Source organism: Dunckerocampus dactyliophorus, chromosome 4, assembly GCF_027744805.1.
Source record: "Dunckerocampus dactyliophorus isolate RoL2022-P2 chromosome 4, RoL_Ddac_1.1, whole genome shotgun sequence".
NCBI lineage: Eukaryota > Metazoa > Chordata > Actinopteri > Syngnathiformes > Syngnathidae > Dunckerocampus > Dunckerocampus dactyliophorus.
The window spans coordinates 29619000-29635024 of record NC_072822.1 but is presented as its reverse complement, the minus strand read 5'-3'; the positions used below and the strand labels follow the sequence as shown (position 1 = coordinate 29635024).

At 40.0% G+C, this 16025-nt stretch overlaps 1 protein-coding gene across 11 annotated transcripts in view; it reads right to left on the bottom strand.

The window, feature by feature from the left end:
• The window catches only part of LOC129179501 (tight junction protein ZO-2-like), a 157496-nt gene that overhangs the window by 76147 nt on the left and 65324 nt on the right, over positions 1–16025 (bottom strand). For 2 of the 11 annotated variants that reach the window (XR_008569979.1, XM_054772803.1), the window contains exon 1: positions 3990–4672. The exons of 2 other annotated variants lie outside the window; for them this stretch is intronic. Coding sequence is in view for 6 of the 9 variants with exons in the window: in XM_054772803.1 (XP_054628778.1) it covers positions 3990–4226 (237 nt within the window). In the remaining 3 variants the exon portion in view is untranslated. Of the gene's footprint in view, positions 1–3989; positions 4674–16025 lie in introns of those variants that run through there. 7 more of the 11 variants (XR_008569980.1, XM_054772804.1, XM_054772809.1 and 4 more) reach the window with 5 other exon arrangements.

The following is a 16025-nucleotide window of genomic DNA, read 5'->3' as shown; positions in this document are numbered from 1 at the left end:
AACCCATATTGGTTGATCTCTACTTTATACCCTTTTCCCAGACAGGTATTAACATTTTCTCACATTTCTCTCTTGTTTAAACACTCTCGAAGTTCAAATTTCTCTCCGCGGAAGAGTTTTTGCAACCTTGTTAAAAACATATTGCTCCTGTCGTCGTATTTTCCTCATACCGAAGATTCATTTACAGTATTGCGTAATGGCGTCCTGCAGCCGCAACTTCTACCTTCCATCAGCATGTCCAGAAGTCCAACTTTGCGTCATTAGTGGGTTTTGTCAGTGAGAAAACGTGCAAAAATACAGAATTCGGAGTCACTGCAAATGGTTTGATAACGATCATATAACAGGAAACACGGCAGAGCATGAAGGAGATTGGGGTCACCAACGTCGTGCCCGCGGTCACCAGGTAGCCCCCTACGGCCACATGAGGTGCCCGCAAGCCTGCTTTTCATTCAGGTTTTCAGTTAATAATGAAAGAACAGTAGAAAGAAATGCATTCTGAAATACAAAATGTGAGTTGTGGACACCAGCATTTTGTTAATGTTTTGGTAAAACAAGCATATTCACTTTGTTTGGGTTTAAAATAAGCTCTGAAAATAAATGTTACAAAAATGAGTAGCTCTTGACCATTTTCATTTTGTAAAAGTAGCTCTCACAAGGAAAAACGTTGGTGACCCCTGGTCTACAGCCAATCAGAATACTGTGGGTTCCTAATATGCTCGTACAGGTACATAAACACATACTGCAATGAGGTAGAGGGGACGACGTCTTTACTCCAGCTGCACACGTCTTCAACTGTCACATGAGTATACAACACCCTCTACTGGTAGCAGTCGTAAATACAATAACAAACACATGCAACAGAGCGACGGTAGATCGCTCTAATACACCAAAAGGACACAGAACACAATGCAATTTCATACGCTGTAAAAAACAAACAAACATGCAGTCTGCGAAAGGTGAACCCAGATGTAGCGCGGGAACACTGTATTATTAAATAAATGTGTTGGTTTCCATTAAGTTATTTGCAAGGAGCGATTGCATTCTGGTTGTTCTATGAATCTGCCACGCTGTGCACATGCATCTGCGTGTGCAAGATGTGCCGACCCTTAGACCACCTCTTGCAATCGTACCAAACAGAGGAATTGTGCTGCGCATGGGCACGACTAAATGTGCTCAGTAGTAGGTATGGCCCAGTATGAGATTCTGACGGAATGATAACCTTGGGCAAAAATATCACGGTTTGACGGTCATGCTGTATTTATAATTACAGCTCTAAAATTTGTTATTTTGAAATATCTTTATTGAAAAGAGAAAAAAAGTCAAGTCAAAGTGATTTTGAAACCATATATTACAACACGATGAAAGTGGAACGTATGCATTTAAAATAAATTACAAAAAATAACTGAATTCTTTCTAAACAAAGGAATGAAATGCAGTTCTAAATGCAGTCTACTGTGGCCAATCCTGCCCAAACCCAAAAACAACAGCAACAAAGCAAAATGCAAATAAATGCAATCAAGTGACCCAAGAAGGTCACAACATAAATATATATATATATATATATATTTTTTTTTTTTACTTGTAATGTTACTTTATTATTTGATGGTGGCAAGTCACACTTTTCCACACACTTCCATGTGATTGTTGTTAGCAACTGAGACATTCTAAGTGGTTGTTGCTTGTTGTTCAGAGGAGAGTAAACGCGTTATACAACTTAGCCTCCACTCCTGTCTCCTCCTCAAATCACATCTCCACATTTGGTGACCCTCCACGTGAGTAAAATGTCGACAGACAACAGCAACGACAACGCGGCCGTACTGGCACTGCTCAATGCTAACGAGGCAGTTAACAACGCTTGTGCTGTCTACGCCCAACGTATGGCAACACGGCACACGTCTGTGGTTTCAACACATCGAAGCCCAGTTTCGACTGCGGTGAGTAACACAGGACGGGACAAAGTATTTGCCCGTAGTGGTCACACTGGACCTCCACTTTCTCTCATATTGTAGAAACGGTATGAAGCAAAATTATTTGGGTTTTGAAACTGTGACTTTTTCATACCGTGGTATACCTTGAAACCAGTAACCGGCCTATGCCTACACAGTAATCATTCCCAGCTGTAAGTGTTAAGTGGCCCAGGCCCAGTGTCTAAATGGCCTCAGTCAAACTGCTGTCATACTTCAAACTGCTGATAAAAAAAACAAACAAAACACATCTCCACTGTACGTGGACTCGTAATGCTAATAATGCTAATACCATTGCTAACATTGTGTGTGGCCTCATTTGTGTTGAAAACTGAAATAGAAACATGGCACACATACTGTATCCATGCAACACCACCCACCCATCTGTTCATCCAAAAGGCTCGGCTTATGAGAAGATGGACACCTATCAAATTTCTGACACACCATAAATCCGACTGATCATTTTATGACCAGCCAGTCATTGTATTCAATGTGATTTTGCCAAGTTGAGACCAACTTTGCTAGTGTCTGCAACCTTAGTCTATTTCATTCTCACTATTATGCTCTCCCACAGCGGTTGTACCCCTTCAGATATGTGACCTGAAGCCATGTACCCCCTGCTCCTGCACACTTAAACATACACATTTTTATCTTAATTAACTTGAAATATTGAACATAATTAATTGGTTAATTAATTTTATAGTAACCCCGGTCAAAAATGTGTATTTTGCATGGTCACATTTTGATCAAGTTTCAGGTCAGCTCTCAAAAATAGATAAGTAATAATCGTACATATCTTTTATTCCAGTATGATGTTGGTGTCCTTCCGTTTGAATGGCATGAATTTGAGATTCAAATTTGGTTTCAGGTTTAAGTCTGCATATTGATTTAATACGAAGGGGAAAGTCTAACGATCCTGATAAAGCAGTATCCGAAGTATAAAAGTACCAATGATAACGCCTCATTTTCAGGGGAATCCCCACTCACAGTGACAGGTTTTCACCGCTGCGTGTTGCGGGATAGAAACCCCAATATTAATGAAATCTTCAACATTAAACACTCTTAATTCACAAAATAGTCATCAAACCTACGTATTTATTCATATAATGCACACAGTGCAATGAACAACTTCATGCTCTGTCTCCTTTGTGCTCCGTTCTCCTTGCGCCCAAGGCGTTCAGGTTCACTCGTAATTGTGAGCATTAAGCGCTTTTTTATTTGTATTCACGTACCTCCATGACAAATGGCGTACCCCACTTTGGGAACCTAGGCTCTACGAGACATCATGGCTTAGAAGATGTCCTTGCATCTGCAAAGTTACCATATATTTATTCATAGCTGCTAAATTCGTTGAGACATAATCAACAGAACCCTGTTGGTTGTTGCCAAGAAGCAAGAGACCGGAGACAACCAGACTCAGACCAACACTCAGGGCGACAGGACAGTGACACAGAGGCTGGAAGTACGCTAGATCAAATAGAGATTACAGTCACGCAAGTATTGCGACTGCCATTATTACACCTGAATGCACAGCCACATAGGACAACAATGAAAACAAATGATTGCGAATTAACTTGAGTTTATATAAGCCTTCACTTCCATAAGCAGTAAATGTAGATGTAAATCTGTAAAATTCAGAAGACGCATTGAAGGAGGGTGGCCCCACATTGAAGACATGGGATAGGAGTATGACAATGATGTAAATCATATGCCATGGGACCACAACACCAAAATACGCAAGCTTATTTGATAAAGAGAGACTTGACTTGATGTTTGAGCAACGTACTCGTGTATGAAAAGACTATTACCCGGATGGACAGTGCCCTCCTTTGCAGTAATTGGAAGACAAATGCAATTATTTTAGTTTGCATTGAGGCACAATTTCTAAAAGGGGCTCAACTATGGAAGCAATCCAACCACAATCCATGAGTCTATCATATTAAATGAATGTAACTAACTTCATCAAAATGAAATGCTAACTGTTGCAACACCATCAAGGCATCCATCCATGCATGCATGTCCCACCAATTTGAGCAGACAGGAGTTCCCAGCAGGTGCGTAGAGGACCACCAGACTGCCTTTTAGCTCTTCAGTGTTAAGTCCACTCAGTTGTACACTGCCCCCCTCTTTGATGCTGCTGCTGCTGCTTCGACCCTCATTGCAGCTTTCTGAGGACCCAGTTTTGCCCATTCCGGTCTCTTTGCGCCAGTGCCAGCTGGGGTAACCAGGGCAGCAGCCAGTCGGCAGCCACTCCAAACTCATAGCGTCCTCAGAGCGCTTGTAAGCCGAGCGGCCACAGTCCCTCTGACCCTACAAACCCACAGACCTAGCTACTTGCCAGTCCTGCTTCGGCATGGTCAGTCTAAGCTTGAGGAGTGCTAATGGCATCACAAGGAAAGAAGGTTCCCAGTTCTCAGTCTTTCTGCCTCAGTGTCCTAACTCCAATCTGGATAAGCTCAAACAGCGGTAGATTAGTCCAGCCCCTGGAGGGAGGGGAGACTAAAAATAACACCAGACTCACAACACCGCCTCCATCTCCTTCTGCCCCAATCCTGTGGCGAGTCGTGAATGCTCTGAGAGCAGTGTTCCACTGCCTCTGCAGGCAGGAAGACATTGCCAGGTAAGCGTGGGATCCAGTGGTACAAAGGTAGCCGGGCTGCAGAACCACCCAACTGACGCACCATCTGTCGTCCCACCTTCTCATTTGCCATTCTGCACACTATCCTGATGCTTTTCCTCTCTCACTCTCACTCACAAATGCACACGCACACATTCACTCGACCAACCACATGTCCTCATGAATAGGCACACATGCAAATTTAGGATTTTCACACAGCTTTAAAGCCACTAAAAAGGGAAATCAACAATATTATAACCTGTTAGACCAACAGCTGTGGTCCACTTGAGAGATGTAACCAAAATAAATAAGAATATCTACACAGTTATCTCGTCAAAATGCATAATCTTATCATTATTGATAAGTTCAGAGAATTTAGTTCTGGTGTCAGTAACGCTGTGGTTTTTATTAATTATTAATTCATTAATTATTAATCTTATAAACTAGCTACTGTACAAGTGTTATAGTTTGTTTGAAATCCTCGAAAGATTCAAGATTGAAGATTCAAGAGTTTTATTGTCATATGCACAGTAAAACAGGTAGTTCTGCTATGCAATGAGGAGTATACTACAGAGAAAGCTGCCACTGCAGACTAGCCACGCCACAAGCTCTTTAGATGGAGGCAAATACCAGGTGATGACGTCAACGCTACTCTGTGCAGCTGCCTTGGAATAGCATGTGGATTGGCTCAAACTGATGACAACAGTGTAAGGAAACATTATCAATATATATATACAGTATATAGACTAGCCTTGAAATGATACAGTATATATTTGGACATGAACAAAGGATTTGACAGGTTGCTTATGAAATAGGCGAGCTGTCTCTAGATGATTAGTGGAGGTGGTATGTACAGTATTGATCTTGCATGAAAAGAGATGGAGACATGGGGGTAGAGTGACGTATGGGGCATGTAATCACTTATTTATAATGTTTGTATGACATCAGAAGTTCACACATTTGACAAAACAATGACTATTTTGACCCAATACACTTGGAACACTGTTTTGGTGGTACTAGGGTTTCCTCTTTTAGATACTTTAAAAATAAATACGTTGTTTTATTAAGTTTTATATACAATTAGATACATTGGCTACATGTTTCCCACCAGTGGGCAAGTAGCATGTAGAATAATTTAGCAATGATTTAATAGTGAAGTATGATTGCTTGTAAAATCATTGATATTAGTGTGATTAATTACATGCATAAATTGCCAATTGGTTGCACAGGGTTGAATTGTTTGAATATACATCTCTCTTTATAAGTTCTAGTTATGGGATGTTGTCTTCATTCATCCAGAAGGACATCCATCCATCCATTTTCTATGCTGCTTCTCCTCATTAGGGTCGCTGGAGTATGCTGGACATTCGTGAAGTCAAAAAAGCCTGTTCTCTAGAGCATTCTCAACTGGTGGGTCGTGACCCAAAACTGGGCTGCGGAACGGTTTTCGGCGGGCCTCGGGTTTTTCCTGGGCAGAAAAATAATACTGTAATGACCCGATGTCTGCACCTAACATTCCTGTCAGTGCAGTTTGCTTGTTACGCTGTTTATGGGCGACTTTGTCAACCTCGGGCGGGAGGGAAAGACATTGAGTGGGTCTGTGCGACACACAGCTCCAGATATCTGCTGGAGAAGAGCAAAGCATAAAGTGAGAGACAGTGTCTCAATGCTGCAGCTGTGTTGTGTTACAAATAGTCCCTTTAAATATAAAGTATTTGGGAAGTTTGAGTTGAAAAATGTCCTCAGTTTGAGTCACCACTCAGGGGTGATCGTGGATCCTGCACCCAATCCAGTTGAGAAACAATGCTCTAGAAGTCTAGATCACTTTATTTTTCTGTGGTGCATTGTTTTATTGTGCTGTTTGGAACTTTCTTTTACGACCTATCCCACATAACTTTGTTACATTCTGGAATGTTTGAACAAGCTTGATTGTGTTCCTAAGTTTCCTAAAATTCTGCATAAATGTGCTCATGACACCAAAACACATGTTATTATTCATGTTATTCTTATTACCGCTGTGAAAAATAACATTAAAAAGCATATTTCCTGTGTTAGATGTGTGCTCGAATGTTGAAATATTTACCCCTTTTTTCGTCACTGAAGCCAGTCTCTGGAAAAAGACTGGAGAATAAGAAGGAAGTGATGTTTCGTACCTACAAATACCCATGCAATACGTTGATTATTGTGGTGCAGTTTTGGTGAATTTTCAGGTTTTTGTTATATCTATTTTTTTATATTATGCTCGCTCATTGTGTGGCAAGCTTTTGCTAGAACACTCGAGCAGACGGAGCAAGCTGCATTTCCAAATGACGCCATTCGGAGTGTCAGATTCTTCCGCACACATTATTGGGCACATTTGGAGGACTCCTATTGGACTACTTTGACTGAATGTGTACTACCAGAGGGTAAGTCTACCATCACCTGTCACCACTATGTGTCTTCAACCCACACCAGGGAAAACACAAGCACTGACGCAAATGGAAATAAATAAAAGCTAGAAGATTTTCGATCGCGGAAAAGCATGCCAAGGTGGCAGTAAGTACAGTACATTCTTTTTGGAGTTGATACTAGGGGTGCAACAATCCATGGAATAATTAGAGTACCTGCATTACAAAAAATAATTGATTTTTTTCTGCCTTGAAGAATCGCTTACCAACACGCTTGCATCACCCACACAGAAGACAAAGAAGGAAGTAGATGTTTGAAGGCATGGGAAGATGAAAGCGGTGAGAGAAAGCGACAAGGCAACAAAAGAGAAGGAAAACAAAATGTAAAAAACCAAACAGAAAACGTGGCTAAACAGCAAGTTGAATACCGTGACGTGTATCTGTTGTAATACGGCACATACCTACCACAAGAGCACATTTTATATGTGCATCATCTCCTCCCGAATGAAGCGAAAGGACCGAGACAAGTATGGCCCTATAATTTCTGCATTAACGGAATCACGGACAGAATCGTGGAATCGGCCAATAAAAACTGAATTTACTGTTAAATGCGGAATCTCGCAGAAAGTGAAATAATGTGAATGAAATGATGTCATCGTGTGGACAAGTATTTTCTCAGTCGTGGTGAGAACTCGTCACAATCACCAACTCGCCCCCTCCTGAACTAAACATGTCAAAACGGCGGCGAAAAAATGTGGACAGTCCTCCATCAGGGAGTGTGAATGGAAACACGGGATTATCTTCGTTCGGACGAGCATAATAGTGCGGGTGTGTGTGTGCGACTCAGGCTGAGTGAGTGTTTACACCGCGTTGTGTTGGACCGCTTTAATGTAAGCCAGCGGTTTGCAATGCCCGCTAACAACATGCAGGTTCTGAGTTAAAAAGACAAAAGGCAAGTTGTTCTTGCCTGGAGTTTGAAGTCCAGGACCACAAGACTGGCAAACAGCTTTTACCCACAGGTCATCAGGCTTCTCAACCAAGCACACGCCGCACACCACACTAGCACACACTCATAACTCTATTTATTTATTTATTTATTCATTCATTCATTGGTATTCATGTCGCTTCTGTTGTTGTTGCTTAATTTATTGGTATTAATGTTTCTTATGTTCTTATTCATTTTCTTGTGTTTTCTTTCAAGTTTATTTATAGAGCACAATTTATACACAAGGTAATTCAAAGTGCTTTACAGAAAAGAAAAGTAAAATCACTAAAAACCTAAAATCATAAAATCCCATAAATCATTTGATAAAACAAAAAAGATTAAGAATGAAGACTGCATATAAAATACTCTCAGTTGTCATATGCTCAGTGGAATAGGAGTGTTTTCAGCTTGGATTTGAACATTGCCAACGTTGAGGATTGTCACACATCTTCTGTAAGATCGTTCCAGATTTTGGCAGCATAAAAGTGAAACGCTGCCTCACTGTGTTTAGTCCTGACTCTGGGCACTCGCAGGCGACCACTCCCTGAGCTTCTCAGAGCGCGAGTTGGTTCATGTGGCTCTAACATGCCAGAGATGTACTTTGGCGCAAGACCACGAAAAGACTTTCGCAGAGCTGTTTTAAAGTCTATTCTCTACGGAAGCAGGGGCGAATTCAAGGCAGAGTGCCAACTGCAAAATCTACAGACTATCAAGTTATACACAGGACTGGAAAAAGCCAAAGGACTTGCTGTCAGAGACATCAAGGAACTGGACAAATGCATTACCTTGTGGTCGAGCCACAAGGTAAATGAACACAACAGTATGACTGAACCCGTGCATCTACGTTCCACAACAGCAGCACAAACACCAGATTACTAAACCTTATCTACATCAATTATTACAAATGTATTATGTTATTTCATTTCAAGATATTATCTAGCATCTATATTTATCTATTCATTACAATGTTTATTAGTTTTATCTGTAATATATTAACTCCTGCACTTTATTCTTTAAACTTTTCTTAGTTAAGGTATTGTTTATTAGATATGTCTTGAGCCGATCTTTCGGATCGGGATCAGCTGCCGATCCACTGTATTTTGAAGATCGGATAATATCGGCTTCCGCCACGAGATCGGTCCGACCCGGCTGCCGTATATTGCCAATGATAAGATTTTTTTTTACTTATGCAGCCAATCAATGCAAAGTAAAGTAGCATGTGTGGACTGAATGTCATGTGTAGCTTATAGCGTACTTTTTATTTTGATGGTCAGATTTACCGGAAACAGGAAGTTTCCCGAGCATTGTCAGAGAGACCAGAAGATGGTTGTTTTTTTCTGGCTGACATATTTTAATAGAATTTTTTTATTTAGACCAAAAGTAAACATATACAACAAATATGGCATCAATTTCAAGTATACTCTATTTCCAGGATGGAATAGTGCCGCAACGGGCTGTTGCAAAACAGAAAGGAAATTAAAGTATACATAAATAAACAAGAAAAAATGGAAAATGAAATGATAAATTAGGGGTTTTCTACAAGATTCAGATCATTAATCGGATGAAATAGTTCTACGGCTTGTTTTGTCTGAAGTTGACAATAAAGAAAGGTACATTGTGAAATACGCCTTGCCGTTCTTTTGAACCCACTCACATACAAAATACTACAGAATGGAAGTTGGACTACTGGAAGATCCCAGGTTTTGGACGGGTGTGAGACTAAGTATTGCATGTCTGATGGCGCCCAAAGAGATCCAAGGAAAGCTCAGGTCGTTTGTCGTTTGTATGTATGCTCACACACATGGAAAATTAGAGGGAACATTGCTGCTGTGTCATTGTGCGGGGAGCGGGAAGTGCTGCTCTAACCGCTGGTTGTTTAGAGTAGGGGTCGTCAATAAATACTATTGCGTTGAAGAGAGTTGGTTGAAAAAAAAAAAGTCCTATATTCTAAAGCACACCACAAATGGATCTATAACCATGTCAAATGATTAGTCCTACCTAAAGGTATTTTGTACACCCATATTCTCAAATGTTATCTTTTATTGCATGGACTTTTATTGAATCTTTTGTTGGATTAGGGAGGTTTGTTACAAAAGCCAAACAATATTGTTAGTCATGCTGTGTAATAAAAAAAATGGTTTCATTATTTGTAATGCTTTGAAAGCTATTTTCATAACCATATTCAATTCCAAAAAGTATTTACTTTACTTACTGATTATTTCATTGCTAAATAAATTATGTCTATGTATTGATCCTACTATCAGACATTCAATATCCTTTTCTTTCCCTATTAGAAAATGGTAACCTAAAGACATGTTAAACACAGGAAGTGAGCAATCAGTAAGGGCTGTGACAGATACAAGTGGTAGAATTAAATCAACTCTGCTTTTTCCTACTCCTTTTTGGATATGTTAAACTGCGCAAATGTAAACGTGTGATGTTCTTCAATGTAACTTTGTGAAGAATGTTTACAATGAAACCATTACAGATGATGACACAAATAACTTCTGTTGTATCTGGCACACAAGGTTCCTTCATGTTTTCCTAGCGTTCGTCCCGATAATAAAGTGTTCTTCTTCTACTGCAGATGAGCTCAGCATTTAGCATAACAAGGGGGTTGCTGCCTTCATTAACAACACACAACTGCTCATTCTCTCTCTTCACTCACTCCTCCTTTCTCTTTTGACTCATGGGTCACGTGCAAGCTGAAATGTATGCATGTGCTGCTGTGTGTGTGTGTGTGTGTTTGTTTGGGGCATGAGAGCTGGCTCACAGCTTCAGACAGTCCTGTTCAGTGCTGTCACAGCACATCTTCATCACAACAACCTTACACCAAACCAACATCCCTCCCGCTCTCTTTTTTTAAATGTTGCAACAAATCACTGTCACTACTGCACTCAACTGCATGTTCAGATAGTTGATATCTGTCACCTCGCTGTTTTTTGACAGGCCAAAAGACACCAAAAACCAATCTGCTGAAGCTGTTGGGGTAAAAAAATGAACGGTCAAGTTATGCTGTTGATTGATTCTGTTTTGATCTTCAAAAAAAACCACTGAAGATAATTTTTTCCCCATTCACTTACACATTTTTAAATCCTTATACAGTATCTTTTGAGTTTACTTGTTACGGTCAAATGAACTATAATATCCATGGGAACCTCGGTAGCGTTTGTCGCGGTTAGCATGTTTTTCAGTTAACGTCAAGATGTTTGCATACGTTTTCTGGTTAGTATACAATATTTTTTATAATACGACAGTTTTGTCGTGTTATTAATACACTGCGTGAGCCCAAGTGTGTTCTTATTGTATTTAAATCACAAAATGCCCTTGTTAGCAGCTTGCTAATACATGGAAAAGGGAAGCGGAGGTCAGCTCCGTCGCCCGTCTATAATGTCATCAGCGATTGACCGTGTACAGTCACACCACAAGTCTAAAAAATGTTAACACTAAAAGACCTTTTTAATATTTTACATGCATAAAACAACTCTAAATGTATCTTGATTTCAATAGGTGCTTCTCACCTACATCACATGCTGGCATTTGCAACTTTGGCTCCATTTTGGCTTATTTTGCTGTGGTGATCAAAAGAAAAGCAGAAACCTGAGGTGAGATAGCTCGGACGGGCAGAAGCTGGGTGGGGGTTGGCAGCAGGCATCCCGTGATGATCCTTAGGGTGTAATTTAGTACTACATCCAGCTTTTTGTATGCACACTTTGACACCATGCTGGGGTTTTGTATTATTTGCAGTTGTAGATGGCGATGGCAGAAGGTGGTGGCTCTCCAATATGAGCCTGCAAGGCAACGAAGGAGATTGTACCTGGAGGTCCCCTTACCACAAAGTGCTGAGAGATATTCGAAGGTTACTTGCCTACCGAGCTTGATGCTCAGGTAGGGAGGGGAGGCATTTTAAGGTAAGGTTCACTGTGACACGGAGACTAGCCTCCTTGTTGTTGAGGTGGAAGGCTGTGGTGGTGGTTTTTGCTGTGCTCAGTTTCAATCTCCACAATTCGAGATATGTTCCTAGTAGTGCCATATCCTTCTCTACAGCTGCCTCCATGCTTGACCAGAGAGGAGAGTGAGATGTACAGAAGAGACAATGTGACAGGTATGTATCGCTTCATGAATTCAACAGTGTTTCCCACCTCAATAACCCAAAATGGAGCCACAGAAAGTTTCAAGTGCCAGCATTTTGATAAAGAAGGTGAAAAACAATATTGAACGAAACTGAATTCAAGAAATAACTCATAACAAAACAGGAAGAAAGCGTCTGTGTTGTGTCTCGCTGCCACAACACTCACATCAAAAATCATGTCTTTGTCATTTATATGCATTTACAATTGTTGTATATGTGTAAAACTATAAAAAACCTGTTTTGTGTTAACATTTTTGAGAGTCAACCGCTGATGACATCATAGACGGGCTACGTAAGCTGACGGTTCCGGTTGCTATTTTGCAACTTAGCAAGCTAGCTTCTTTGTTAGAAGCTAAGGATGTTTTGTGATAAAATGAATTAAGAACACAGTTGGACTCACACAGTGTATTAATACCACGACAAGACGCGCACCATATAGTACACTAACTGAAAAAATGTATGTAAACCAAGGCAAAAGTTTGGCTTAAACTTTCAACATTAACTGAAATAAACACAAACCGGGGCGGATGCTAACCGTGGTTCCACCGTTTATGAAATTCAGAAAACGCAAGAATGTTATGTACTTTCTACACTGGTCACTAGGTACCAGTAATATTATATTAGCCACAGCAAGTCCTGGAAGTAAATAAAAACTACGAGGATCTCTCCCAAAACTAACGTGTGAGTCTATATTATGTCTTCATCTATTGTATTGTGTAATAGGAGCGTAAAAGTGACTATCAGGGTGTTATTTTATGTCTAGGGAAATCAAATAATGTTAAAAACTGTATTTAGAAAGTGGTAAAAAGGTTTTCTATGCTCCAACTATGAAAATATTCCATTTATAAATAAAGAATCCTATGTGGAAATGTACTTATCACGGTCGGGACTGAAACCAATTAACTGCAATAAGCAGGGAATTACTGTATGTTTTAGTTAAGAAATGACCACTTTGGGTCCCAAATGTTATGTTACATAAGCAGTCCACCATCTATCTCAACGCCGAATTAGCAGGCATTTTTTTGTAATCAAACTAACTCAGGCGACCCGACCAGGATTTGATGAGCTGGTCCACATAGACAGGTTGTCGTTAAAAGCGGCTTTCACTGCACTATCTCCTTCTCCTCCTAGCATGTAAGCCTGAATGAAATTAATGACATTAATGGCTTGAAATATGTATGACCACTTATTCCTCCCCACGGGGACTCTACATGAAGATGTGATGTCAACCACTGTGGCTGTTGAACAGGATACATGTATTTTGATTTCAAAACCCAAAGGGTAACAGCCCCACGCCATCCTCGTCTTAAAAGCTAAGAGCAACCACTCCAATTGTTTTACCTCATATCTTATTCAAACACTTTCCTTGGCTAGCTGTCGTAAAAATTTCATTTGTTATCTTTCTATAATAAATAAGGAACATGACTCGTCCACCAAGGTGCAGATGAGGTTACAATTGCACTTTGTACTGTTCTTCTACCAGAAAACGGCTGCGTGTATGCACAGTAAAACATGAGTTTGGTATGAGTGCTCAGCAGTACTTGAATGTTGCAGTCCATGACAGAATAAGCTATATTTAAACCAGATGAAAGCGGACTTTTCACTCATCAAATGATATACAATAGAAACTGTATACATTTTAATTCTATCGCCCTATTGTGCTAATGCATGTTGATGACGCAACCTACCACTGCATGAAATGAAACCCATAAGTCAATAACTTTGTGTTCTGTTGTTAAATATGTAAGGTTTAAAAACATGAGAATGTCACACATTTATAATGACATAAAGCAAAGAGCTTTGTGTTTCCCGTCCATGCACCAACACCAAGTTTTGCATCATGGCCAATTATGCAACCTAGACGATGTCATCTCGCACCTCTCCCTGCAACCCACAGCTGATGCAGGCACCTGCAACAAGTACTTGAAGGTGATCTTGTGCAAGACGTGAAAAAACACGACAGGTACACTTTTTTCTTGCACCCAGCTTGTCTTAACTGTCAGACATTCTCAACACACACACACAACACACTTCCTGCCTTCCTGTTTGCCATGTCATGTCTAATTGTGTAAATAAAATAATTGTGTCATCAAAAATATCTTACATTAATAACGTGATTGGACTTGCTTTACAGTTTGTTGAAGATTTAGCAGTAATGTGTGCAGAGGACGATACCAGGCTACCTTCATTTCTGTATTACTGGGCAGAATTGTCCAATGATGTATTGCATCAATAAATGTAAGCATTTTTGCATTTCTTAATGGACAATTTATTCACTAATCCAAAAAGCCCACACTCTGCTGGTAAAATAAATATAACAGGGTAAAAGACAGAATTATAAAAAATGTTAATGGATTTTTTTTTTTTATTTGGAAAAAAATAAAACAGAATTTGGGGAAAAATAAAACGAACTTCAGAGGGCCCTATACGTCTTCCTTCTTTGTAAGGAGTTTGCGTAACACAGAAGCAGCTGAAGTTTAGCCGACCACATCAACGCAAAGTACCCAGACGCGAGTTTGGCCACAGCTAGCAGCAAGACATTAGCAATTCAGCGAGCAAGAGCAAAGCACGTAGAGTACAGCCTGCACATGAGCAAGTGTGCGACCAACAGGCAGACAATTGTTCTTGCGAAGTGGATAGCGATGAACTGCAGACCCATAAAAACAGTGGAAGACGAGGGGTTAACAGAGGTGTTGCAAACTGCGTCTAATGAGCCATCATACAAGCCACCGTGCGGGACTAGCGTGACCGCCAAAATCAGCAAGATGTACGACAAAAAGATAAACAAACTTAAGATTTTGGTGGAGGAGTCGTGCAACAGTGTAGCTATAACCGGAGATCACTGGACTTGATGTTTTATTTCATTTTATTTGTATAATTATTTGGAAATTGGCAAACTAACACAAGCAAAATTCCCCACTTGTGGTGGAAACTAAAGTTTGCAGGCAACACTTGGGATTAATCTCAAATACAAAGATTAATACAAAATGTAGATGGCTAGGACTGCATCTGTTCAAGTCTGTTAAACACAATAAATGGCTTTATTAAGCCACTACTTTTGTTATAATTGTATATCATCATTTGATCTGGCACAATAATGTAATGAATTTAAATGAAAATACCTCAAGGTGAGGGCTTTTCTCAGCAATTTTTAGATTAATTACATCAATTACAGATCATAATTAATTAATCTTTTTTTTAAATCTCTTGACAACACTAATATTAATAATGGCAAGTCATCCAGTCCACTTCCCCATTAAGGATGAATAAAAGATGGATGGTGGTTACATTTGACTGTCTGGCACAGATCAGTCATTTTTACTAACTGCATGCATTTTATAGTGTGTGGAGAAAAATGGTTCTTTGTCAATATGTGTTCGGGGATAACTCGCCTCCGAAGTCAGATGGGATAGGCTCCAGCTTACTCGTGACACTCATGAGGACAAGCGGTATAGAAAATAAATGAATGAATGAATGTGTAATGTTGTATATCTTTAACAAAAACAACGCTGGTGAAACAATAGTCCATCAATCCTGTCATGAATAAAAAACAGCATGATTTTTAGTCGTACAATGTGCAATTGAGGTCGAGACTGGACAAAGGACAGTTTGTATGGACAAGGAACAATGTTGTTGTTCATAGTCCAAATGACAACAAGAGTGACTAAACAGAGAAGACAGTGATGCAGTTATCTTATTTACATCACAGAATGTTTGTTCTTTGAGGTATGCAGGATTGTCCAGTTGAAAAAGCCTTCAGGGCCTTCGGTCATGAGGGGTGCCCCCTGCAACATCTCCACATAGTTATCTGCCGTTTGACGCCCCTGCATAACCTGAAGTTCCATTGTTCCATTGAAGGAGAACGCAAGCTTTTTTCTCTTTGCCATCAAGACATCATGACAGTGTGAATACCTGACAGAAAATGACATTGAATCCACAT